This window comes from Malus domestica, chromosome 15, assembly GCF_042453785.1.
Source record: "Malus domestica chromosome 15, GDT2T_hap1".
Classification (NCBI taxonomy): Eukaryota; Viridiplantae; Streptophyta; class Magnoliopsida; order Rosales; family Rosaceae; genus Malus; species Malus domestica.
This window is the reverse complement of record NC_091675.1, coordinates 24661110-24685080: the sequence shown is the minus strand read 5'-3', so window position 1 is coordinate 24685080 and position 23971 is coordinate 24661110. Positions and strand designations below refer to the sequence as shown.

Genomic DNA, 23971 nt, shown 5'->3' with positions numbered 1-23971 from the left:
TAAACATCATTCAAAGATCACTCATACAAAAAATTATTCAAATAAAAAATTGTTTAATCATCCAAACGTATTAAATAAATGAACGGTTCATCATGAATATGTTACTTGGTACCTACATTGTTGATTTGTTCTATACATTTCAATGACTGAATAATCTACGATTCAAATTATTTTTGTAGGATTGATCTTCAAATGAAGTTTAAAAAATTAAACAATTTCGATAATGAATTTGTATGATAAATTACATTATTTGCATGGGAGAAATAAGTGCATTCCTTAAGGGGAATGCAAGTATTATCTCTAAAGAATTGAGTTCATGAAAGGAATCCAAAGAGAGAAGATGAAAAGGTAAAGGGAATAATGGTTGGTCATGAATTGTGATAAGTAGTAGTAGGAATGAAAAAAAAAGATAAGAGTGGGAGAGTGATTTGTCCATGTTAATCCATGATGATAGATTGGGTTGTCACACACAAAAAAGCTAAAAGTTGCAAGTAGCACCACTTCATCACTTTCTTGTTCCTCTTGCCAGGTCACTCACTCTCTCTCTCACTCTCTCTCTCTCTCTCTCTCTCTCTCACCACAAGAATAAGAAGCAGCACTCAAAATTTTGAGAGGGAGGGGAACCGGATCCCTCCGAATTCTTTAAAATTGAGCCACTAATCAATGAATTCGGATCGTTGAAATTTGATCAAACAACTACAAACAAAAAGTTCCTCTAAAAATTATAATAATTATAGTCATTAAATCAAATTTCAATGGTCCGAATTTATTGATTAGTGGGCTACAAACAAAAAGTTTCTCTAAAAATTATAATAATTATAGTCATTAGATCAAATTTCAATGGTCCAAATTTATTGATTAGTGGGCTCAATTTTGGTAGATCCGGGGATCCGGTTCCTGAGGGAGGGAGTGTATGTTTTTAGTACTTGTCCCTATCTCTCTCTAACTTTCATGTTTCTTAATTTAATGTTAAAGAAAGAAGAAAAACCCTGCATTTTACACCTAATATTATAAACATTGTTTACAATTTAAATTGTGAATTGTTATTAACATTCCAAAAATCTCATTTGGTATTCTAAACTTTCTATAATTAAAAAAAAAAAAACATTTGTGAGGAGTGTAGAATGAGATTTTTAGAGGAATGTAGAATGAGATTTTTAAAATACTAATAACAATTCTCTTTAAATTTCAAAAACTTTACCATGCACCATAGTATAACATGTATCAAAATAAATAAAGATTTAACGATGAGATGTGGGTTACATGTTAGAACAATAGATAGCTAAGAAAAATGATAAATACGCCCTTTTAACTTTTTATATACTTTTTTTTTTTAAATTTTGATTGTAATTTTTATTTGATTTATTCAGTTCAATAATCAATAATAATAAAAAAATTAATGAAAAATTCAAATTTTTTTTTAACAAAAAGCCATTTTTAAAAGAATAGTAAATAGTGCCAGTTAAAGGTAAAAATGTGATTTTTTGTTAAAAATGAACAGTACCGAAAGTATTTTATTAAAACTTCCTAAAACAACGATGTGAAAACATTAAAAAAAGGTGTGAAAATCATGGTGGATAGTTAAAACTTACATGTGAGGTGAAGAATCTAATGAACCTTGGCTAATGGCTTCGATTGTTGTTTGTAAAATAATATAATAATAGCAGCAGGCTTGTTGTCCCTCTGTTACGCTTTTCTTGGACGACGCTTAACCAAATTCAAAGGTCTAAAACCTCGTCCTTGTCTGCTATTTCCTTCAGAGCTCTGTCATCTCTGTTCTTTTGCTGCTTTCTCACTTCACTCTGATTGAGAGAGAGAGAGAGAGAGAGAGAGAGAGAGAGAAGCTACAAACAACAAACACCAAATGCAAATGCAGCCATTCTCTTTCTGGGTCTTCCCCACTTCAACTTTCCCGCTCTCTTAATCATATATGAAATATAATGTCTCTCTCCTCCTCCTCTCTCTCTAGTTCTTTATTTACAGTTATGAAATTATGAGAGATTAGGTTGTCATCCCTCTGTTCATCTTTTCAGGATGCATTAAATTTTTATCATAGTTTCTCACATTCTCCAGAAAAGAAAAAGAAGATGAATAACAGAGTACGCATTAATTTTCAGACCATGAAAGCTGCTGCTGCTATAAATCATGATATTAATAAAGTAAGTTGCTTTTCTTTTTTTTATTTGTTTTTTTCTTTTTTGGGTTGTAATTCTTCTTCTTTCATTAAAGCTGAGAGGTCATATCAGTAACAAATTTCGAGGTCAGTGTGTTTGTTTCTCGAGAAAAGCAGTTCTGGGTTCTCTTCTTCTGGTCTTCTAGACCTTAACCTTTCTGAAAATGGAGTTTTTGGATATGGGCAATAGGCATCTAAATTGGGTTCTCAAATTTACTTGAAAAAGTAAAGGCTTTTAATTTACTTGTCCATTTTTTGCATGTAATTTCATAACTATTGAGACATTAAATATTCTGTACTTCCAAAATCATTCTTTCCAATTTTGTTTAATCTCCCACTGAGCTGTGAAAAGTGAGGCACTTTTGATCCTAAATCCAAATCCAAAATTGGGTTAATTTTCTTTTGTTCCGTAGTGTTTCTTTTTCTTCTTCCATGTTACCGAAGAAAAGAACAGTTTTTGTTTCTCCCTTTGGTGTCCTTTTTCTCAGACACACTGATCCCATTTTCTTGCTTATGACATTGATATAATTTTGGTGTTGAATTTGTAAATGAGAAGAAGATGGATTCTCAGAAGAGCAGAGCAATGGGCACTGAGAGAACTGCAATCAATCGGCGTAAATCGAACCGTGAAAGAAAAATGGCATTGCAGCAAGATGTAATCTTCCAACATTTTAATTGGGTTTCTTAATTTCTGCAAAAGAACTGTTCTTTTAATGTTGTTGTTGTTGTTGCGGTGGTTGTTGTTGTTGTCGTTGACTTATTGGTTTGGTTTGAAATTTGCAGGTTGATAAGCTGAAGAAGAAGCTCAGACATGAAGAGAATGTCCACAGAGCATTGGAGAGGGCTTTTACAAGACCATTGGGAGCTCTGCCTCGTCTTCCTCCTTATCTCCCTCCACATGTTAGTACAATCCTTTCTCTCTCTCTCTCTCTCTCTAAAAACCCAGAAGAACGCTTTTCCAAGATTAGAAATTGAAGAAGAATGCACTTCATTTGAATTGATATAATGTGTGATGTTTTTTGTTTCAGACATTAGAACTTCTAGCTGAAGTAGCTGTTTTAGAAGAGGAGGTTGTTCGGCTCGAAGAGCAGGTTGTGAATTTTAGACAAGGTCTCTATCAGCAAGCTGTGTATCTGTCCTCCAACAGGAGCGTCGAAACCTTGAATGATTCGATTGAACAGACCCCGGTTCGAGTCTCTAAACATCACAGGTCAAAATCTATGTCACATAATGAGTTCATGTCAGCCGCATCAGCCAGCAGGATTCCACCTTCGCTTGCTCGATGCACTTCGAGCAGAAGGATGATATCCACTGATCATATCGTCTCTGATCGAATAGGGAATTGTTCTAGTAGGCAAGTCAATGGAAAACAAACTCCCAGGAAACCCAATTCCATAACACCAATTGCAGAAGATGGAAGAGGAAAAGAGAATCGGTTATGCTCGAATGCGGTGAAGGATAAGCAATCTCCTGACAAGAAAACTGCTAAAATTGTAACCCCAGTAAAGAAAACACCTACAAAACATGAATCCGTGGCAAAGTGTTCGGACGTGTTGAAGTTAGAGGTAAGCAAGCACTGATGAAAGTTTCTAAGTATTAGATTCAATCATTAACACATTGTGGTTATTTAATTGCAAATTTGATTGTTCAGCTAGAATGCAGATTAGTAGACCAGGAAAGAGCACATGAGAGTTCATCTAGTTCTTCGGATGATAGGGTTCCGGATGCTGATATCACTCCTAATAAAGTGTCCGAGGATATTGTGAAGTGTTTGTCCAGCATTTTTGTGAGGATGAGCAGTTTGAAGGACAAGGGAGAGGAAGTGCAAAGTTCTAGATCAACATTATCTGCTCATGCAGCAAATGGAGAGATGGGATTTCAAGATCCTTATGGTATTTGTTTGGAATTCAGAAACATAGACGTTGGCCCCTATAAACATCTCCATTCAATTGATATTGGTTCAGTTGATATCAACAGAACAACAAGCGCATTAATTCTGATGCACAGATTAAAGTGAGCTTTTTGGTTTGTCTAATCTTGGTCCTCAGTTAATCATAGTGCTTTGGATTGTGTTTAATTAGTTTCTCTTTTGAAAAATCACCAGGTTCCTACTTGGAAAGCTTGCTACTGTGAATCTAGAGGGTCTAAACCATCAGCAGAAGCTTGCATTTTGGATCAACACTTACAATTCCTGCATGATGAAGGTAATACCGCGTCTCTATCAAGAAACCGAAAATCGAAGATTTATGATGTCCCAACTGCAAGTTTGATCAATTCTTTTTTTTCAAAGACATTGGGACATTGTATCTTTGGAAAACACCTGTTTTTTTTACCTGGTATATCTAAAACGAAAACAACACACTCAAAACTGTTTCTATTACCACTGTTGCAGGCATTTTTAGAGCATGGGATACCCGAGACTCCTGAAATGGTTGTAGGTCTAATGCAAAAGGTAAGATCAATTCATCCTTCATGTCAACCAGTTCCATTGAACGCAAACAAACACACACACGAACAAGGATTGGATTCTTTAACTTTGTATACCCCAAATGCCATCATGCACAGTACTCCATTATGCAATTTTCTGTTTCTGTTGATATCAACTGTCATATAATCATTTTTCGTAAGCTGATTTTGGCTGTCTTTGCGTCAGGCAACAATAGGTGTCGGGGGACACTCGCTAAATGCAATTACAATCGAGCATTTCATTTTAAGACTGCCGTATCACTTAAAATTTGTAAGTATATTCCCCCTAGTGCTTTTAGGCTAGAATTACTGACTTCTGAGTGACTGAGTTAGTGTCATCTCATGCATATGAAATGCAAATTAAGTTTCACATTGTTTCTACTCTTACAACAGACATGTCCAAAAGCTGCGAAAAATGATGAGATGAAAGCTCGCAGCGTTTTCGGATTGGAGTGGTCGGAACCCTTGGTTACGTTTGCACTTTCGTGTGGAAGCTGGTCTTCCCCCACTGTAAGCTAATCTAAAATTTATTTTTTCATTCTAAATTAAGGCAAAGTTTCCCAATTACATGGTGAATCTTGTGATACTCACACTCCCGGTTTCTCCTTCTCCGCTCCTCCTTTGTATTCTCTCACTCCCCTTTCCTTATGTGAAATCATCTGTATAAACCTATTCGGTTCATTCTGATATGCAAAAATTCTTGTGAAACAAAAGGTGAGAGTATACTCAGCAGCCCATGTGGAAGAAGAGTTGGAAGCAGCAAAAAGGGAGTACATACAGGCAGCAGTTGGCATTTCAAAGATAAACAAACTCATCATCCCCAAACTTTTGGATTGGTATTTACTTGATTTCGCAAAGGATTTGGAGTCATTGGTTGATTGGGTTTGCATGCAGCTGCCAAATGAACTGAGAAATGAGGTAGTTCAATGCCTTGAAAGGAGGGGAAGGGAGGAGCCCTTTTCACAGATGGTGCAAATAATGCCATACAATTTCAGCTTCAGGCTACTCTTACAGCGATGACAGACGAATTTTGTTTCAAAAAAAAAAATTGGTCCAATTCTATGGTATGCTTAGTCTTTGTGAACATTGGTTATGGTGATGGGTTTGTTGAGGGAAACTTGGTAGGCGTCCGACAGCTCTCACATTGGATAGAACCAGTACGTTGGTCGAGTGTGACCAAAATAAAGGAGCTCCCGTGCTTTTCTAAGAGTTGCTGTAACATGAGTTTTTCTTGGGTTTGTATATTGGTATTGGTATAATAAACAAGGTACGAAAAGTACATATAAAGTTGGGTTTGGGGAAGAGCGCAAATTTTTTTTTTTTTTGAGTCATTTTTTGTGTATCTTTTTAAGATAGTGAATCGAATTATGAATTAACACATGAATGCGGAAACAAGAATGTGTCACTTGTGTTTTTGCAAACATGTCAAATTTTGATTTGTCAGAAAGGATGAATGACTCCTAGTATGTAAAAAGCAGCAAGCTTTTTTCATTTAATAATAAGCCAAACAACCCCACATGACCAAGTCGTCTTTTTGTTTGATCTTTGGTACAATAATTTTGCACCTCTAAATGCAATTTGTGGGTGAAAATTAATCCCCAGCAGACAAAAACCATCGAGTAAACAAAATAATTCAATCCACTGAAAAAGGGGCCTCTAGGGTTACGGCCTTTTAACCTTGGTTGAGGAAACAAAAATGTCCTTGCGTGACAAACTAGCAGTACAATTTAGCTTCCGAAGAAGAAATAAAGAGAAGTGCACAGAGGGCTGCTTTTGGATTTCCCTTTGGCCTTTGAGCCGTAGGGTAACAAATTTGGCCAATCAACTAAAGGGCTACCCTATAATGTAAGGCCGTCTCTAACAAGCGTATATGGCTAATATATATTTTTATTTTGAACAAAATTATTTACACTAAAAGGGTGGGCGAGTGGGCTAGCAATAATGTATTTTATATTCTCTTTTAACGAGAATCGAACTTATGATCTCTCACTTATTAGTGAAAATAAATACTACTAGATTGTAGTACTAAGTGACAACGTATTTGATTAATATTAGCTCCAAAATTGAACTAAAAGGTATTTTGCAAATGGGCATATTTTGGGGGGCTCAAATTGACCCCCAAAAAGGCTAAAAAGTGTTAGCCCCCCGACACTTGGTATTTCTTTCTTCCAGTACCTGCTCTTCTTGCTTTTATTTCAAGCGTGTCGTAAGCCTAATATAAATGTACTGAGATTGGGTGGCCGACTACTACGTCTATATGCGCATTTAGTGTAGTGGCTTGGAAGCAAGCTACCTTGAGCATCTTCAGAAGTTCTAAATATTCTACTTATCAAATGCTGCTATTAGATTATTTATTTACTTGAGGCATATGCATAGGGCGGATAGAGCTTTGCTTTAGTATAGGGCTAAAAAGAAGCTCTATAAGGCGAAATATAGCACTTGTAGCTAAAACCACTGTTCTAAAAATCGGCCTAGGCGCTGGGCGGTGGAGCCCCGCCCCGATTTTGGGCAAGGCGTTTGGAAAAATCAGCTAGAAGCTAGGCAGCTCCTAGGCGGAGAGCTAGGGGGCACCTAGGTGGTCCTAGGCGGTTTTTTTTTATATATTTTTTTATTAATTGTGTGCTTTTTTCTTTTTTGGTTTCATGGTGGTATACTTATGGAAATGGTGTACCTAATTTGCAAATGATGGATTTACTACAAGTTCATCTAATAGTGAAACAAATTGGAGCACTTTTGAGGGGATACATACAAAGAAAAGAAATAAACTAGATGCAACAAGGTTAAATAATTTAGTCTATATCTAATCCAATACAAGGATCATGATTAATGAACAAGAAGAATTTAGTCTATCGTCCAAAACCTCCTCATTATGATTATATGCTTATTGTTTTTTAAATATTGAACTTTTTGGATGTATATAATTTGTGTATTCTTTTCTTCTACTTCTATTTTTGCATTTTATTATTATTTTATTATCCATACAAGTATAGTTTATTTTTAGGTGTAAATAAACACTTATTTACAAGATATATAATAAATTTATATAAATCCATGTAGGCCTACCGCCCGACTATCGCCTAACGATTTTTAGAACCTTGGCTAAAACTGTGTGCAGGGCTTTTATTAGCCCTCCATGATTGGAGATGGCCTAACTCAACCGTTTAAATTTTAGGTCTTCATTAAACCGTTTTGTCATCTAAGACGTGCAACAACAAAAACACTGTTTGTTAGATACAACTGAACTGAGAATTTGATAATTACTGTCGTTGCCAATTTCTAAATGAATAACCGATGACAGAGAACCTAAAAACTGTTCCGGTTGTCGGATTTACACCTCGGAACAATTGGATTGCAAATAGTACTGCTGCAAAAAGGGATTCCCAATTTCCCACCTGCCAAATTATGAAGCAGGCGAAGTGAAACAGTTGGAATCTAACTTTGTACCTTGCTTTGCTAAAGGAAAAAAAATTCTGGAAACACTGAAAAATTGCTCTGAGATGCACCAAGGGAAGAGGGCCCCTCTTGTTAGCTTTTGTAACTTCAATTATTTTACTTTACTTTGAACCAAAAAGTACAAAGATGGATGAACAGGACAAGATACTAAATGCTTAAGAGGTGTGCTATCTACGCACCCTTTTTTACTTCTCACACACCCCTTGTTAATTTATGTCCGTTGATCTTCTTCAATTCATCTGATCCGACGGCCGAAAACCCAAAAAGTGTGGAACCAGTAAAAAGAGGTGTGTGAATATCACATCCCAATGCTTAAATGAGAAAAAAAACTTGCATGCAGCGTGGTGAATAACCCTTTGTCTCTCTCTCCACGCGAGTAGAGAGACGCACAGGACATACGCTGCCTTTTCATGTGTCAGGTGAGGAGAGAGAGCATCACGATTCACAGAGAGCAACATTGAGAAAACACTGCTCAACTAAATTTTAGATATCATAGGATCCAGTTCTTTACAAAGGGAAAGTAATCACAAAACCGGGAACATCACTGAATTGGATAATGACAATAAAAAATGGGTGGGGTGGGGGTAAACACACAAGAGAAAAGACAATAATAAGGGCATGACAATAAACTCAAACTCAAACTCAAATACAAACAGATAAACATGATACATTATATACCTAACGGGAAGTGGTATGATCTCTCCGGTGTGGGTAAAGCCTCCTCCGAACGATATGGCAACTACATTTGAGGTGAAAGATATGCTACAATGTTTGGGGCTAATTCCATCAAAGTTGGGCCCGTACGCGAGCATGTTGCGGAAATTTAGACCTCAACCAAACGGTGAAGGAACAGGCTCTGGCCCTGTGCGAGCATCTGATCTTTTAATGCTTCCCATACCGCATATAATGCAACCGGGTGCTGAGAGAGCTGAAAATTTGGCCCCACAAAGATCACAAACGTCATATCCAATAGTTGACAGACGACTAAGTGTGGCGGCACAGAACTGGGAAGGATCTTCAAGTGGATCAATGGACTTGTTGGTCAGACCCCTTTGCACACACATATCAACTAAGCTCCTCAGCTCTTCCTGCTTACTTGGAGGTGCTTTGGATAGCAGGAGTTCAAGCATCTGCTTTGAATAAGCATAATTCTGCACCTCCATGTTCCGCTTAATCGCAGTTCGGATACAATTTATCCTGTGCTTTGCCAGAAGAGGCAACGAACCCAGGTGGCGTGAAAGTCTTGCCATCTCATCTTTTGCACTGATTGCACTAGGACCTTGAACTCTTTGCAGCCGCCCAATTTCCTGTGGATGAAAACCAAATTAGAGGTGAGTTATCTGCCATTATTTCAAAACACAAGATTTCAGATCAGTTTTTTACGGGATCTTACAACCAATAGAAATAATCAAATATGGAATATGATATTCCAACCCCCACAGGTGTTTTTAGTTCCATCAATATATAGGCAAAAGGGTTGTATTATAATCCATAAGTCACTTAGCCTAAAGAGCACATTTCATCTGTTTATTTAACACTTGAATAATGATTATAACTACCCGAAGAAGAGTGACTGCTATCTTGTATTGCGCACAGATGGTCCCTTGTGCTTTAATATCAGCTCCACGAGACTGATCCTTAGCCAATGCAAGAAAAGCTTCGTCAAAGCAAGACAATGCATCTGAAAGTTGATTCTGCTCAAGGTGGGCAACTCCAGTCTTAAAACATATGGAAGCTGCAGCACCACGGGGTACCTGTTATGAGGAAAACCAGGAAATAAAAGTGGATTAAATGGTGGGAATTCAAAGCTTGTGTCCACGTACATGAAAGTACTACCTGTCCAGGACGCACAGAAGATGGTGGAGAAGGAGGCTGCACTGAAGGTTTTCCAGAGTCAGTAGAATTTGGAACCCCAAGGACACTAAGATCAAGAGGTTGAGTAGAAACTGGGAACTGAGTTGATTGAATATGAGATTGTTGCTGCGCAGCAACCTGGCCTGAGGATGGTGGGACACCACCATCAGGAAGTCCAACAGGCTCGAATGGAGCAGCCAGTTGACTAGCTTGAGGGGGAACACCAGCATCAGGAAGACGAACATTGGCACTGGATGCATTGGCCTGGTTAAATGCTTCCTTGTTGCTTTCAAACCCTTGAGAAGCTTGATCCATTTTTGAAAGATAGGTCCCAGGAGGGGGCAGTTTGGCTGCAACCTGAAGGGATGGTATCGTATTCTGGAAAAAGTCCTCTGGAATAGGTGCAGCTCCAACCCCTTTAACTGTTGAGGTAGGAGCTTGATGTGATACCGTTGCAGGTTGTGTAAACGAGTCCATACCAAATAGATCACCAGGGGCAGAGCCTACACGAGGAGCCATTGACCCACTGTTAGCTGGAGGAGGTGGTTGGGATAACATCTGGCTAAGGTCCTGGGATCCCATAGTCAATGATTTGGTCCTGGTCATAGGTGGACCCAACCCTTCACCAAGTTTGAGCTGCTTCGTGGCTTCTTTGATTTTATCCACGTCCACTGCAGTAGAAGCAATGGGCTTGTCTCTTATTCGAATGTGTAACTTTTTAGCTTTTGAAGTTCCCTCTTCATCACTGCTGCTGCCATCAGCTGCACCGTACATTGTTTTCTTGAATTCTTCTTCGGCTTTAGCCTGTTCATCTGCTGCAGAGGAACTGGCAAATTGTTTGTTAAGTGTTTCCAGACCCATCAACGAACCACCACCAGGCACTCCCTTGGACACATTAGATGTGGATTTAGACAACGGAAGACCATTTTGCTTGTTGTCACCACCTGCGGATATAAAAGCTTTGACCAAGCTATCTTCCCTTACTTCTACAATGTTGCCTCTTCCTTTGATTGATCCCAAGTAAACACCAATATGATCAGCGATAATGGATGGGATGGTGCCATCGTCAGTCTTCATGTACGGCATCACCTCTGCAGCCAGTTCCCACTGAGGAACAGCCTTCATGTTTGTTGGGGTTTTGATCTCCCAGTTCCCACCACCCCATTCAGGACCTTTAGGGACCATACTCTCAGCAGCAAAGTTAGCGAAAATTCCTTGAGTCCATCCAGTAGAACGGACTCTTAAAATCCTTTCACAGTATCGTCTTAATTCTGAATCTGTGCCATCTTCTTCCAGCTTTTGAGCAAGACGCCGCATGGCACTGGGGTTAAGGTGGCATATAAAGAGGTCGAGCATACTTTCATAATCAGCTATAACTTCAAAGGTTTCTTTTGCACTATCAAACTGCCCAAACCTGCAATTTTATCTTAAGTTATAAAATAAAAGTTGCTTCAATGAAGATAAAGTAACATGAGAACTTTTTTTTTTGCAGAAAGTAACATACAACCATCAATCCATCAGTTCTTCAGCAATGAGCTTGGAACCCTGGATGGAGCAATCTAAATAAACAATAGAAAAGAAAAACCTTCAAAGCGGCTTGACAAGCATAACTCATGAAAAGGGATGTCAAATATAAGCTCAATATAAATTCAAGTACATAAGCATGCACTTGAAAAAGAATTTGATCCACCAGAACAACTTTTGTCAAGCAAGCATTATCACAGATCGAATAATTCCTCCAAGCATAGCAGACCTATAATCCTTCATGCACAAGATAAAGAAACTACGGATTCCTATTTTAACCACTACAACAGATTCAATCCCCTACCAAGTTTCTTTTTATTATTTATCTCCTGTGTTCCACATATTCCTTTCATAATCTTGTACAACATGCAAAGTTCAGAAGACGCTCAAAAGTTAATTTTAAATTTTCTGATACCACTATTAGACACCCTTTACTCATTAATATTAAGACAATTTTTAAATTATAAAAAATCTAGGTTAGAAAGGTCTGAGGGTGATTTCTCTGTAAGTCTGTATAGATTTTTAGTTCCAAATGTTTTATTCAAGTACTTCCCAAACTTCAACCTAACTACCCAAGTACCTCCCAAAGCATGTCTTACATACCATTAGATATGTCAGAGTATGATATCAGAAAATTTAAAATTGAACTGCAGTCATTAAAGAAAAAGATACGGAATAAGTTCGCTGAAAAAAAACTGTAAGAAATTTATACAAACTGAAATTTGCGGGATAAAAATAAAAAAGAACACTTCGTCTTATCTGCATACTTGATACATGCATAACCCAACTGGCGGAACCGGTGGAACAGATGAGAGGTTGGAGGACATCTTGGATAATCTCTAGAGCGCAGAAATTCGTCTTTTAATACAGACAAAGCAGTTGTAAACCGGAGAGCTTTGATAGCATAGACACCCCTCAACACCTAAGTTATTTCAAAAGTTCAGTAAAGAAAACAGACAACTACCAAAATTTGTTAAACATCACTTTTTCTTACCTGAGTGAACTGTGGTCCTGCTTGAGATAGCGACACAGAAAGATCTCCACAAACAGGAGAGCCTCTAGCAAGAATATCAAGAGACCTTGGAGTAATACGCAGGCTGTCAAACCTTCATTTAGAAAGCGCCATCAGCAATTATTCAAGAACCAATATTTATCAAGGTTTGGAAAAGAAGAAAATGACAGTACAATCCATACTGTTATACAGTTATACTGCTTTATGATGTAAGAAGCACAAAAATAATTTTGAAAACAGACAGCATGTGTATAAGATCACAGGAAAAAGAAAAACCTTGATGTTATTTGATATAATATCTCTGGAAGGTCAAGCTTCTGCTCAAATCTCTCTTGCATTGTGGCAAATCCAATAAGAAGAGGTTCAAGAAGCCCAACAAGACAGCTCTTAATCTCAACTCCCTTCTTTTGTCTGGGGTTTATTTCTGTTGGGGTAGCAAGCAACAACCGATCATTCAGCGCACCAACCAAAACTGCACAGAAATACATCATAATGAGTCACAAGGATAACAGCGGAGAGATACATACCCGTGTCAACATCAGCAGCCAATAAAGTAACACACCTGCATAAGGCATACTGATAGAGAGAATAATCCTTACTCTACCGTCCCAGCCAAGAACGCTAATTGCAGTGGTAGTAGAAAAGAGAAGTGCAGGTCCAACCCATAAAAGAGATCTAAAGTGAATAGAGGTCAAGTGCTCAAACTAGTTGTAAAAGCCTCAATAATTCAGTTAAATGAATGATTACCAAACAAAAAAAATGTAAAAACTTATACACCAAAATGTTGTAAAGGATATTGAAGGAAGTCCCCTATCAAATTTGGCGGAACTGCCTGCGAGTATATCTAGATCTGCCGAAACTATAAGCACCCTTTGCGTCGTTAATATTCCAGCTACATAGCCCCTAAGAGTTTCTTGCCAGTGAACCTGTCAAAGTACAGCAGCTGGATCTTTGAAAGGGGCAGATTAAAAATGGTTTGCACATTCAAAAAATTAGGTATACACCAGCGTAGTCTAAGAAGAATACAGTTCCAGAAGAATATAGTTGCATGTCTTGTGACGTGTGTAAATGATGTCTATTTTAATTAGTAGTCGATACATAAAGAAGAAATTTTGACCTATGCGTTGGATGCAACCATAGTGAGCAATTTCAACTGAGGAAGTGTAAAGGGGAAGAAAGGTTTTGGCACTCAGCAGCACGCCCTAACAATTGTTCAACAATAAATTTTAAACCATAATGGTTATATGATCACCTGAAGTACAATCTCATTTAGTTTCAACTTAATTGACTTTTTCCCTTCACCCTTTGTTGCTATATAATGACCATCAGAATTAGAAAGCTGGGATCCTTGAATCAACTTTGCCAAGCCAATCTGATTCCCATGAGAAGCAAACATCAATGTTGACTCTACAATCACAGAATGCTATGATTAGCACATACTATTGATGAAAACTTTTTTACAAACTAAACATGATAAATTCTTCCCTCCAGTACCTATTGGAGTCGAAAAAATTCGATCAATTTCACTTTCAAACATAAATTGCATTGGACCCTTGGGACCAGTGTCAGTATCCACAGGTTGGCGTTCTTCAGCCAATAGAATCTTCTCATTAGCTTCAGGAGAAGCCTTTTTAGGCAGAATATACAAAACCAGTCCAGTCTTATCATCATCAAGAATTGCAAACTGATTTTCATTGGGTCCAATAAATGCTGCATCACGACCTACAAAACTCAAAGATGAAATTTGTGAATAATTACTAGATCTCCTGCATGCATATGTAGACATTTCTGGGGAATAAAGGCATCCAATAGGCAGACAAACCTTTTATAGTGGTACATTTGCTGTTTGCTGCCTGAGAATCGGTATTTTCAAAATAAAGCACCACTTCATTTGTAGCACCACTGAACTCATAGACAACAAGAAATAGGCCCTGTTTTTTACTGTAGGCCATGTACTTCGGATGATATTCCACATTTCCAGGAACCTATAAAGAGAGGAGAAAAGGATTTCACTACCATTAGCACCACCAAGTGAGAATCCTCATAAAAGCTAAAGGGAAAATTACAAAGACGTCAAACTAATTCAAATGATAGCATATCATGTCATAACATTACCGTCGTGTAAAGTTTTTTGTAGATACTGTCAGCTCCAGAACAAATGTTATATGCCATAATGTGTAATCCATCAACAAAAAAGGCCCTGACAGGATAATGAAGAACCCGATTCTCTTTATTGAAGAAATTTAACTCCACGTGAAAAGGCTGCAAATGAACCAAAGTTTTCATAAACAAATTAAGGAAAAGAAACACAAGATACAATCAATCTATGGCTGAGAAAACTTACCTGAAATACAGGAACATCCTTCAGATGATGCTTAGTGTCTACAATAGTAATGAGGGGCAGCCGAGATATTGGGGCACTTTTGGCATGACCTTCCATAAAATGCTATAACAATAATGCAATGAATGAGTCAACAATAGACTGAATCATAACAAGTAACTTGAGAAGTCAGATTAGATCAGACTGGAAGTCCCCAAGAAGTGTTTTAATATAAAGGAGTGGGACGGGACAAAATAAGCTGGACTATGGTTTTTCAATTTTGCCTAAGCTACAATCAAGCCCCTTACAGTCACATAAAAACCTATCCATGATCCATCCTCATAACAGTACAAGTCAATAATAAAATAATTCTACATCATATCTTTAAGATAAAAGTGACATACGCTGTGGAGAAATGCCTTCCGGGCAATGTCTGATATTGTCAGCTGACTGTGGCTGCAATAAAAGAAAAATTATAAGACAATATACAATACTAATAAACTTCATCACATTATTAATATAAAGCCACAAACAAATCCAACATATTTAACACAACAAAGCCTTTAGTCCGATGACTAATTTAAGAGTGCAAGTCCAAATTTGAACCAAGAAAAGCAGTAATATGACACACACACACACACATGTACACAATACAATTTAAATTGACAAAGCCTTTAATACCACGGAAAGCTTTATGAGTGAAAGTCCTTATTCTTTTTTGATAGAAAATGATTGAAAGGCTAAGACTTGAAGGAAAGCAGTAAAATTAAGTCAACAACTACAGCCTATGCCATAAGTAGTAACCCAAAAGAAGAAAAGGGTTAAAAGAGAACTTATTCCACCAGTAATGTCCAAAAGAAAAAATACAACTAAGCCATCTCAATTTTGACATCTGTTAGTTTATTGGTCCTATCCACACATCCCCTTTTACCTTCCACAACCCCTGTTAACTTCTGTCCTTACCCTTTTCAATTCATTCAATCCGATGGCCAGAAATTGAGAGGGGTGTGTGGATAGCACCACCCTGTTTTTTCAATGAACAATAAGCTGAAAATAGTAGATGGGGAAACTCTTCACAGATGTAAAGCATCCGAGGTCAAGACAGCTGACAAAAGGTGCTGAATACAACCTAACGAAATTGTAGGAAAAATCACATGGTGGTTTTTAAGTTCTCTAAAGTTAAAATGAAACTTCCGCTGATAACCAGGACAACAAATCTGGTTTACAAAAACTCTGATCTCACCCTTTCAGATGATGTTCTTGCAGTTGAGCTTGAAGTTGATGTTCAGCTAATATTCCAGATGAACCCAAAGCTGAAAGCTTTTCTTTCAAAACAGATGCTGCAAATACCAGTACCATTAGCATATCTGGTCTATAAGCACAGCAGCAATAGAAATAACTCTACAAAGGTTCTACTCATAATATTACAAATTTAAAAAAAAAAAAAAAATTTGCTATCTTAAAAACCAAAATATCAAAGGGGAAAAAGGCACGATATTAATGTGAAACTAACAAAATTATTCAGGAGAACACAAATCATGAAATGCTACTTCAATTATGTTTCTCATCACAGACACAAACGATACATATAATTACAGAACGTGTACCTGTAAAACTCAAAGATTAGCAAGCTTACACCCTAAAGATGTCTACAGATTGATCAAGAAAATGCTCAATCATTGGCATATAAACAGAAATAATTTTCAACTTTGTATCCTAAGAAGTACATAATAAATATGACAGTTAAAGATTTTTCTTCTCCCCATTAAGTCCTTGTCAGATTTATCAATGGCACTAAAGAAGAGACAAGACAAGAAAACGGGCAAAACTATTAAGCATGCAGTAGAAAGTGAGGTGCCACTAATGATTAATGAACTCATTGATCTTCTCAACAAGCACTTAATTAGTAAACCTTCCACTCCCAGATGGATCTGAATCCTTTGCTTGCCTTGTTCCACTCTCAGGCAATGCCAAGACAAGTATACAGTCCATTCCAATTTAAATAAAACCATAATAAGAAGCATTGTACAAAAAAAGAAAATAGTCACATTTGATAACTTCTTCAAAGTAATTGAAGATCACCTGCTAATACATATGATCACAATAACCTCCAACATAAAGTGTATTATCTACCACCAGAACTTTAATGAACTCATTTCATTGTGGAAACTACTGAAAACATTCTACTTAATCATGAGAAAACTTAGATAGCATGTACATTTGCTATAATTATCTTTAGACCAAACTATTAGTTAGATTCCTTAAACAAAGACCAATAATAAAGCATTTTATTTAGACCAAATAATAAGTAGCATTTTCCTCAGGATGATGTGGAGTTAAACCGGGAAAAACTCGTGTGGACAAGGCCAATGATAAAGCATTCAAAAAGGTCACAACTCAAACAAAACAGAACAAATAAATACACAATATTGTGCAGATCTTATTTTTACCTGAAGACCCTCTTGCACCTTGCAAAACTGCAAACAGCTGTTTCCTTCCTTCCCTAGTGTATGCTGCCCTATTTTTCACATTGTCTCCACCAGTCATATTCTACAACAAAACTATAATATTAAAAATATGCACTTTTGGATATGGGTATAGTAAAATGTGTTATGTAAATGGTTGTGCTTAACTGCAAACAGAAGTGCTGCTAAATTTAATTTTGGGTGAACTTCTAGAGTTTTAATTCGCGGTAAAGGGTAAGCTGCTTCTCCACCCTGCTGAGAGAGGATGCGAGGGATATCAAGTGATTCAATTGCTGCAAAAAAAAAGAAAAAAAAGAAAAAGGAAAACACCGAAGTCACTACAAGCTAGGAATATATCAAGTGATGGTAAAAAAAAAAGATGGCCCCATTAGCGCCTATGCAAGCACACATGCCACATACAAGAATTTATAAATACTACTTTATATTATAAGCAAACATCATATACATATTGCTAGTTTCCTTGCAGTGGTTTTTTTTTTTTTTAACACTACTATATAAATAAATGCCAGAAAGAAAACGAAAGGAAGTCAATATGTTCAAAAAAAATATATCCTTCTCATGGTAAAGGAAAAGAGTAAACAATAATAATAACTAACCAGCAGGCTCAAAGAAATTTGCTTGCATTGGAGGTCTATTCGGATTAATTATAACCCGTGTTTTCCACACTTGAAGAGTTCCATCCTTGGACATAGTCACAAGTACCCGCAACAATGGGAGCCAAGAAACTGAAGCTATTGGTTGGGAACCCACTTGTGTACTGAATTGCAACAAATGGTCGAACTTAAAATGTTGATTAAAGCCAGCAAGAGATTGACAAAACAAGCAGATTTTTAAATAGGAGTGGCTCATATAGTATGACATGTCTGTTAAATCATATTGGCAGCAAATTAGGCATGCCTCTTGTAACTGAAGATATGAAAACAATCTTTTGGAAGCAATCCTATTCTACAAAATGAGAATCTATTAGCCATTATAGCCACTCAAACTTCAAGTATCACAAACGAAGCATGCAGTCCTAGTATGGAAAAGTATGCATTAGCAATGAATTAAACATGCCAATGAAGTATCAAAAACTACCACTTTCTTGATCAAAAGAGGCTTCTTTGATGCCCTGGAAACCTAAGAAGCTTCTAAATCCTTTATCATTTGTCTAAGTGATTAAGTTAATGATATCCGTCCTCTTAGCTTTATGGAGCTTCCAGATATTTGAGGTCAACTGGCCCTACAGAAGTTTTAAGGCATATATTGTAATTTTTATGATAGCCGGCTACCTGTGATAAGATTGTCCAGTAAGCAATTCATAAAATTTGCTACAAACTTAAGCCAATTTTCCTTAAGATAAATAAATAAATTTCTGAAAACTAAACTCAAGAAAACAAAACAAGAGCATTAATGAATCAGTCGAGAAAGGAACATGAGGCATTAATAGAAGAATAAATTTCTAATCGCTATTGGCTTGTATGCAACAAAGTTTTTTTTTTTCCATTTCTTTGGTTTTAAATTTTTTTGGCCTTTATGGAACTTTTTGTGTTCCATTTTATAATTTTTCTAGTATAACTACCATAAATGACTTACATTCCAATCATACTAGGTCTCTCAGTTGACACATCCCATGCGAGCAGAGTACCCCGTCGATCACCAACAAAGATCCACTCCAATGTTGGGTGAAAACCAAATGCACCAGCACCAATGAGCTTTATGGTGTTATCAACTGTATAACAAAAACAAAAGATGAAGAAACACATGAACCACTTAAAGCAGACTAAATTATTTTTTTGAATCTAAAGCAGACTAAATTATTATTTATTACTCTTGATTCTCAAACACTCAACAAGAAAGAATCAGACTCACTGTTTGCTCAAGATTTTTTTTTTATTTAAAAAAAAAAACCCTCTCATCTTACTTTGTAAGGTGTAATGAACAGCATAGGTGTGAATGTTGTAGGCTCGAATCAAACCATCAGCATAAGCTACATACTGAAATGGGCAAAAAGAAAATGATTGCAATATCACAGAATAAAAGGACTACACATATTAGACGTTTATCCAAAAGCCACAAATGTATTCTGACTACAAGGACAAATGTACGAAATTCAACGAAACAACTATATACCAGGACAGGGTGGCGAGGGTGGCATGCGAGATTGACAATAGGTTTCTTCAAATCTGTCTTTATTTTTGTAGGCACTCTTCCTCCTTCAACAGTTCCAACAACTTCATGCATATTGAAGCAGTATCAAGAATTAGAGATAAACAGTCGGCATGAATGAAAATGTAATACTACTACACTGTCATGTCACTGCATTTTTTGTGTGTGCGTTTGTTGGGGGCAGATAACCACTGAAAGAAAATGAAAACAACGAAGAAAACCTGTGACACTCATTTTCTTGTGGAAACCGAAAAACACTACAGGCTGGAGAGGCGTCAAAGCGAGATGGACTTCTGTATCAGAAGAAATTTGTTCTGTCTTCTTCTCAGGTGAATGCAAGACGCATGTTTGCTCAGCATCAAAATCACAAGAGCGAATGGTACAGTCCTACAAAATGAAGGGCGGAGGAAGATAAAGACAAAGGTCGTACCCAGTGCACAAGGCTCCCGCTTTACGCAGGGTCTGGGAGAGGTGAATGTCGGCTAGCCTTACCCCCATTTATGGAGGAAGATAAAGACAACACCAAATAAAATGTAATACTACATAAAGCAATAAAAGATTAACACAAAATAAAAGAAGTAGCAAGAAAACCTACAAAATACATTAACCAATGAAAGAGACTACAAATTTACTCGTATTATATGCTGTGCTTTGATTAATCTCTTCAAGACTTGTATAATTAGAGAAAATGAAATTGCACTAGTTCATGCTAAAGCACACATCTTTTAACTAATAACCATTCTAATGCAATCTGAAAAGTGACCAAGTGAATACTCCAACAACAACATGCACAAGCGTAATATTTGGCCCCTCAGTAAATTACATATCTTCTATCTGTCTCGCAATCAATAAGCACAATCTATTACAGTGACCAAAAGATGTAGTTGTAGTCACACTTTACAAAAAGAATAGGACACACATACTTAAAGCTTCTAAAAGTCTGTCATTAAAGACTCTTCTAAAAGTGTGCCAAGTTTTGGCAGTTACAATGTTAAAAGGTCGTACCCAGTGCACAAGACTCCCGCTTTACGCAGGGTCTGGGAGAGGTGAATGTCAGCTAGCCTTACCCCCATTTATGGAGAGGCTGCTCCCAAGTCTCGAACCCGAGACCTACCGCTCATGGGCGAAGACCCCCATTTATGGAGAGGCTGCTCCCAAGTCTCGAACCCGAGACCTACCGCTCATGGGCGAAGGCACTTGCCGTCGCACCAAGTGTGACCTCTGCAGTTACAATGTTACAAATAAAAAAATAAAAAATAAAAATAAATAAAAAGACTCTTCTAGTAAAGTTTGTTGGTTTGTTCCCAATAACTTAAAGCTACTATGAGACAAACCTACAATCACTAGAACAAAAACATGGAATTCAACATAAACCAGAGGGTTGTAGTGACAAGGATTTGTAGTGACAAGGATTTGTACCCAAGAAGAACTAAGATGTCTTCCTATGATACAATGATAAATAAATAAATTATGTTAATTTAACTTTATTTCGCAAATACTTGCTGTTAGAATATGAAGCAACAATTAGTCATAAGCACTAGCAGCTTACAGATGCATATGCATGTCGGATAAGTTATAGGGAGTTGCTGTAGAAAAGAAAAAAAATTAGGAGAGTATATGAGCGCGCTTGAATTGGAGCTACCTTAATGCCCTCAGTTTAAAGAGCAATTATTAAAATTTGAAATTTCACCCTCTTTGGTTGACAAAGAGGGTTCTCTTAATAATAGTAGAGATATTCGAAAACTAAAACTCGGATATTAACAATAAGAAGAGATCCAATATCTATATCTGAAACCATCCAAACAGAGAAGGGCTTATAGGCAACCAACCTCAACGATCGCTACCACAGAATGCCCACTTGTGGGGCTATAGGACATGCGGACAACGGGGGTACCAATATCAATAGATGAAATCTTGCTTCCTGTCAATGCATCCATTTCTGTGCAAACAAAGACATTAAAAATTAAAAATAACCGGATGTGCAGACAGAGCAAAAAACATATTAAGGACAAACATGTTTGTAGGGCATATGCACGAGAGCACATTCAATCTAGAAATTTTTATGCGGTATTTGGATTTCATGGAGTCACTGAGTACATCCATGTCGTCATTCCTAAAAATTTATAAGAAACTAAAAGTTTCCCAAGAAAGATAAATCTGTATCAAGAACATCAATAAAACCTCAGTACTTATCGAAGTTTATAACTTTACACTGATAATTGATTTAAGTATGTTAAATGCACTAGTTACAACACATCAAAGCACTTTACTACTCCCATGGCACACTTGCACGCCCAAACCTGAGCTCGAGTGATACAGTTTTCCAAAAGAAGGCCGAAAATAAAATTAGAGATTCTAATTCCAAACAATGTCACTAACTAGAATGATACACACACAGAGAGATATATAACATATTCAAAGTAGAAAATCACAGCTTTAGGTATAATCACAAACAAAAAAGAGGAAGTGGGGTAATGTTTTACCAATGATGTAATTTCCAATGGCAACGGCGACGAGGGCCTGATGGGGATGAAAGGCAGCAGCATGAGGCTGCAACGGCTTTGAGCTGTGTCCCACATGTCGTAGATCCAGATGCTGCACCGTCGTCCACTCCATCTTAGAGTCTCACCTGCAACTCCAGCATCAAAAACCTATACATACACACATATATATATATATGCATATACGAAAGAATATAGTACTCAGAAATCTCAATTTTTGTTCCGAATTTGGTAATTGTGATGAAACGATTAGATCGATGTAGAGAGAATAGAGAGAGAGAGAGAGAGAGAGAGAGGAGTTGGATCTTACTTCAATTACCTGATCAATCGGAGATTCAGAGAATCAACTGAAATGGGAGCTCATTGATTTGACGAGGAAGAAGAAGAAGAAGATCGACGACTGGGCTGATGAAATGGGAAAATTCCAGACAGGGAACACAGCAACAGAGAGGGGAGAGAGAGACAGCGAGCGGGCTTTTGCATTAACCGAATCTCAAGGCCCAATTATTATGGGCCAAGACTCCAATGTTCAATTTTGTTTGGGCCTTCTAACTTTTTTGCAATGGGGGGGCCACCGGCCATGGACCGAACTATTTGTTATAACTAAAGGTCCGTTTGACTTACTCTATAAGAAGAAATTCTGCTTATAAGTGTTTTTATTAGTCATTTAGTACTACAATCTAGTAATACTACTCTTCATTTGTAAGTGAGAGGTCTTAGGTTCGATTCTTGCCAAAGGTAAATTTGAATCAAATTATTGCTAACCCATTGTGAGGTTAAGCCCTCTTCCCCTTTAGTATAGTAATATTGCTTGTTCAAAAAAAAAAAGTGTTTTTATTGAAAACATGTGAAATATTTTGAAAAACTGCTTCTATAATCCCCCAAGTTTTTTTTTCTTTTTCTAAACATAGTCGAGCACTTATGATTGTCAAAAAGTTATTTTTACACTTGTTGAAGTAGTCAGAAACAAACCCTAATTGAACTGTGTCCCTCGGGATTTGGCATCTGCCTTCCCTTTGTGTACTAGGCCTTCGAGTCAGTTACGTATCAAGGTGTTCTTTGGGTCTATGATATGTCATGTCACTGTTTCATACACGGTCCAAAGTGGAAGGAACTTGGCTCTTCAGATTCTTCCCTTGGGTGTCCATGCTACTGCGAAGTTATCAATCAGAGGCTTCTGGGACCACTCATAAGTTGCATGCGGAGACTGGTCTGCATCACACTAGCAGCACGTAGCGGTATGCCTAGTATGGCTTGTGGCCTCCCCTCCTAGGTGCTTGCGAGGGTTCACTCCTATAAATAACCAAGTTCAACAGAGAAATCAATAATCGTCATTTACTACTCAATATGCTTTGTGCCATAGTTTCTCTCAAACTGTCTCTTTGACTTAGCAACGCACTCCCTGCTTTTCTTGTGTGTTCATCAATTAGGCTCACGGTGTTTCTTGTTTTATTGGTGGAGTTTGTCAATTCAACCTTGGATGAAATTTGCATCAACACTTACTTTTAAATATAAGGGTGCGGTCATAAATGATAACAAGGTCTTAGTTTAGTGGCGTTGGAAGCGATCCCAAGTTTGGAATTAGAAAAGCACAGTATCTAGCAGAAATATAATGGTAGACTACAGTAGATTGTACAAACAGTGGCCATTTGATTCCTAGCCATATAGTTATCTTCCATGTTTGGATTTTAATCTGCCACTTTCCCAATCAATGCTTTTGTCTCCATATATATTCCAGAAACACGCAAAGTGGTCCTTAATTGGACGAGTTGACGGAGAAAGCGCATAAAGAAAAAAGCTCTCATGAATGAGAAATGGATTTGATGGGGTCGTGATGGATCGACGTAGATCCAAAACTTCTTCAAGATTTGCACAAATCTAACTCTAATACGAGGCTCCCAAGGTTTCTAAAAAGAAGATGAAATGACACAAATGACCCAATAAGAACTCAAGTCGTGATATTAGAGTGATGGTTAATAAGTCGAGGGAGTGAATAAGAGGAGCTAGAGTATGGCAGAAGAGGGTAGTTTGATT

At 37.3% G+C, this 23971-nt stretch overlaps 2 protein-coding genes across 6 annotated transcripts; one reads left to right on the top strand and one right to left on the bottom strand.

Moving 5' to 3' along the window:
• Positions 1 to 1627: 1627 nt before the first annotated feature.
• Positions 1628 to 6019, top strand: LOC103401357 (uncharacterized). 2 transcript variants are annotated; one of them, XM_070813160.1, is made up of 11 exons: positions 1628 to 1724; positions 2034 to 2159; positions 2730 to 2828; positions 2957 to 3073; positions 3202 to 3738; positions 3825 to 4186; positions 4278 to 4377; positions 4566 to 4625; positions 4827 to 4910; positions 5033 to 5149; positions 5354 to 6019. In XM_070813160.1, exons 2-11 carry the CDS (start codon positions 2088 to 2090, stop codon positions 5657 to 5659), a joined length of 1854 nt encoding a protein of 617 aa, XP_070669261.1. In that variant the 5' UTR covers positions 1628 to 1724; positions 2034 to 2087; the 3' UTR covers positions 5660 to 6019. The 2 variants fall into 2 exon arrangements, with proteins under 2 accessions (XP_070669261.1, XP_008338295.3); XM_008340073.4 differs by having other exon boundaries at positions 1630 to 1942.
• Positions 6020 to 8549: 2530 nt separating this feature from the next.
• LOC103401355 (uncharacterized) lies at positions 8550 to 22396 on the bottom strand. Of its 4 annotated transcripts, none has more exons than XM_008340072.4 (25): positions 22248 to 22396; positions 21920 to 22065; positions 21266 to 21375; positions 19658 to 19823; positions 19401 to 19501; positions 19192 to 19264; positions 18864 to 18999; positions 17885 to 18045; positions 17436 to 17560; positions 17253 to 17352; positions 16046 to 16142; positions 15207 to 15258; positions 14827 to 14928; positions 14598 to 14744; positions 14305 to 14467; positions 13977 to 14204; positions 13735 to 13889; positions 13280 to 13408; positions 13045 to 13162; positions 12759 to 12954; positions 12465 to 12576; positions 12238 to 12392; positions 9929 to 11360; positions 9652 to 9846; positions 8550 to 9399 (listed from the first exon to the last, which is right to left on the bottom strand). In XM_008340072.4, the coding sequence occupies exons 2-25, from the start codon at positions 22050 to 22052 to the stop codon at positions 8923 to 8925; spliced, it is 4863 nt and encodes a 1620-aa protein (XP_008338294.3). In that variant the 5' UTR covers positions 22053 to 22065; positions 22248 to 22396; the 3' UTR covers positions 8550 to 8922. The 4 variants fall into 4 exon arrangements, with proteins under 4 accessions (XP_008338294.3, XP_008338291.3, XP_008338292.3 ...); XM_008340069.4 differs by having other exon boundaries at positions 21920 to 22087; positions 22257 to 22393; XM_008340070.4 differs by having other exon boundaries at positions 22257 to 22386.
• Between the last annotated feature and the right edge of the window lie 1575 nt (positions 22397 to 23971).